At 27.0% G+C, this 3,858-nt stretch overlaps 1 protein-coding gene across 1 annotated transcript in view; it reads left to right on the top strand.

Annotated features, from left to right (window-relative positions):
- LOC105627413 (igLON family member 5) overlaps positions 1-3,858 on the top strand; it is a 40,505-nt gene that overhangs the window by 31,117 nt on the left and 5,530 nt on the right. Inside the window, exon 3 of the mRNA XM_012208696.1 lies at positions 204-423. Within this exon, the coding sequence (XP_012064086.1) occupies positions 204-423 (220 nt within the window). The remainder of the gene's footprint in view (positions 1-203; positions 424-3,858) is intronic.

The raw sequence follows: 3,858 nt of genomic DNA, 5'->3' as shown, positions 1-3,858 counted from the left end.
ATTTTAATAAATGTTTATTTACTGTAAGTAAATACTTCATGTTAGTACTATTCAAACAAATATTTAATAAAATTTAGTAAATTTTTTTCAATGTCATAGAAAACGACATTATTAAAAATAGCCTCTTCTCTACTTTCGTACATAATATGATTCATAGATATTAAATCACATTTTTATAATTTTAATTAATTTTTTGTTTGTAGGTGTCGTGGATCAAGCGAAAGAACTTATTGTTACACGAACTATTGACCGTAGGACTAACGACATACGCCAATGATGAACGGTTTCAGGCAATTCATTTCCACCATAGCGAAGATTGGACGCTTCAAATAAAATACGTCCAACCAAGGGATGCCGGATTGTATGAATGCCAAGTGTCCACCCATCCGCCCACGAGTATATTTCTGCTCCTTGACGTCGTCGGTAAGAAAAAACTTCTATTACAAAATTATATACTCATATATTTATAACTTTTAATGATCATGACTGGTTCGCTACACCCTTTTATGATATTTTATAAAATATAACCTTTTTGTATAATTCAATATTTATGTTCAGTATTTATGTCAGCGGATTATACAGTAACTAATTACAATTAATTAAAATTAATTTTAATTTTATTCATATTACACTTTATACGTGAACGTATACATAAAGTAACTAGGCTATCTTGATATTTTATTAATTATGAGAGAAGCTGTGATTTTCTCTATTTCAATTATTTCTAAATTTTATGTTTTTGTACAAAAGACTTGGAGGAACGAGTAATAAATTTTGAATTTGGTTAGGTTAATTAATGAATTATATTTAGATAAATTACTCTTTTTTTTTTAAAGAAGCTTTTAAAAAATAAAAATATTCAGCTTGTGTGTTTACTTTTTGGAATTCTCAATGTCATAATCGTAAAAACTATATGGATGTAACTGATGTAAAATTATTTCTTTCAACAATAAAATTCAATAAAGTAACATTTGAATTTCGTTTTTCAATATTCTTTTACACGTTTTGGTTTCATTATCTTTATGTATTTTTATATTTTAAGGAGATCCCATAATCATCTGTTTTATCTATTCAATAGGACTTACACATATACGATTTATGTTATCAACATTACTTATATATATATATGTATATATATATATATATACATATCTATTATGTCGCACATATGTACATAAATTTTCATTGAATAATATTGTACATAAAATTAAATATCTAAGTCTAATTCTAAAAATTCTATGTTATATTTCATCATATAATCTGTTATAATTTTTAGCCTCTAGTTTTAAGTACAGAACACTTTTAATATAAGCAAATATTGCGATTAACAGTTTAAAACGCTTAAAGTAACTTAAATGTAAATTTACTTATAAAATAAATATTTCAAATTTGTAATGTTTCAAATATTAACACCTATTAGGTGATACAAAGCGATGTTGATTGAATTTTAAATTTCCATTACCTAGTTAAATGTAGCATTAATATATAGTTATAAACATAAAACTGAAAATCAATTTAATTTATTATATCTTCAATATATTCTATTAAGTTTTGAGAATTAATATTTTTATTTATATTTATTAATTGCTTTCTTTTTTTTGTTAAATTGATTATTATTTTAATTAAGCATGCCGGATGAGCTATTAATGTAAATTGTTTTACAAATTAAAAGAATTTTGTAATAGCAGTACATTTTATCATTCTTATAATTGCTAAAAGTATTATACTTCTGAAGTATGCATATAATAATTTTGAATCTTAATTTTTAAGAATGCACAATTTTATCAAGAAAATTGAAGTAAGTTTGCTGAAATATATTGGCGGGCAAGTGAATGAAAAAAATCCAATTGAGATACTAAGAATGAGAACTCAGAAGAAAAGTTGAATTTGATGAAGGCGGTGAGTCGGAAAGAATATAGTATAACTTTAGAATCAATGTAATCGTGATATTGTCTTCGAAATGAAGATAGTTTTAAATTCTTAATAAATTCTCATCAAAATACAATCGGCGTGAGAAATGAGATGCGTGCTTGCATTGGTTTTTGCCCATTTATTATAATTCTGGATATACAGGGTGGGCCATCTAGCGTTTGGAATTTCAACTACCGGTTATTTTGAATTTGAAAGGCGTAATAACATTTATGACGTATCAGAAATTTAGTTTTTTGCTTGATATTTACGAAATGGGTCGCTATACGCTTGAACAAAATATTGAAAACTTACTTCCAAAGTGATGAATCTTCAATCCAAACTGTAAGAAATTTACGTGGAAAATTTGGTAGAAAAGAAATGCCTTCAACGCAGTTTGTGGATCAATTTGTGAAGCGAATTCGGCAAATTGGATCCTTATTAAATAAAGCAACTCGTTCATGTGCTCGTCCAGTAAGGTCAACCGAAAACATTGCTGCTATTGCTCAGAGTGTGCTTGAACAACCATCAATATCAACTCGCCATCGTTTTCAAAACTTGAACATTTCACGCACTTCTTTGAGAAGAATTTTGAATAAAGACCTCGGTATGAAGCCTTTCCAATAAAGCCATAAACTTTGAAAAATATTCATGCGTTCTTTTTTTTAGAGCCAAATTAAATTCCAAATTTTAAATGACCCATCCTATATTTCATTCTTAACAAGATTATCACAACCCTTTTCTCTCGAAGCCCCCTCAGACTTTAATCATTTAGTAATAGCATCATCTTTAAGCTTACAATACCTGCGCGACATTATGTTCCGTGGCACTTTATAAGCTGCCCAATTCCCAATACGTAACATCTCTAATTTACAATTTATACGGGATCTCAGTTTCCCATTTAATTACGGACAGTGTGTAACACGCGTCCAAGTTATGAATGATACCCTCGAATCACCGCACCGCGAAGCGACATGTCCTTCTTATTGAACAACGTAACGCTATTCACAGAAGATTTTGAATTATTAACTCTCAACGGGCCGATAATGTTTCGCATGTGATATAGTCTGTGCCACATCCGGCGATATTTATGTCGGTTTTATGCTTTTATGCGTGGCGCGGTGGAATAGCAACGCCATTGTGCTGCATGCATTAATGATCTGCGTTGGGACTTTGTTATGTATCACGTGAAAAACGATGATATAGTCATATTTGAGACCGAATACAGAAATAATAGACGAATTCATATACTTTTATGACACAACGATTATGAATTTTTAATTAACGTAAAACGCAAATTAATTTTATCCGAGAGAACTCATAATTAAACCTGTTTATGTTCTTGTAAGATAAATACGCGAATATAAATTTAAAATTATTAATATCAATTTTACTAAAAAAATTTGTCCTTTTCCATATTAATTTTTCTTTTGAAAAACGATACGTATTGTATACAAGTATCATTTTACGTAAACATAAAAAGATAAGTATATATATATCAATACAAATCAGACACAAAAGGTTGGTTTGAATAAAAAAATATTTTTTTTTATTTAATGAATGCAAGCTTATAGACATGCAATCGATTAATTTTTTATTATTAAATAAGGTTTTTTTGTCATTGAATGAAGAGAATTTTATTTTCGCAAAAAGCGAAATTAATTTCGACTGAAGATTTTATTGAAGTACAAAAAATTCAATTGAAAAATGTTAAAAAATATAGAGTATAATTGTATTATCGCATATTTGTATGTATTGCTTTTTTATAATTTTCAAATAACTTTTAATAAAATATTTAATACAATATTTCATTATTTATAAAAATAAATTATTTATTATTTTAGTAAAAAAACGATAACACTGAAGAAACGAATTTTTTAAATTAATTTATTTTTAGTTGTCAATTATTACGAAGAATATATATATATATATATATATATATATATATAT

This window comes from Atta cephalotes (genome assembly GCF_000143395.1).
Source record: "Atta cephalotes unplaced genomic scaffold scaffold00009, whole genome shotgun sequence".
Taxonomy (NCBI): domain Eukaryota; kingdom Metazoa; phylum Arthropoda; class Insecta; order Hymenoptera; family Formicidae; genus Atta; species Atta cephalotes.
This window is presented reverse-complemented; position numbering and strand designations above follow the sequence as displayed.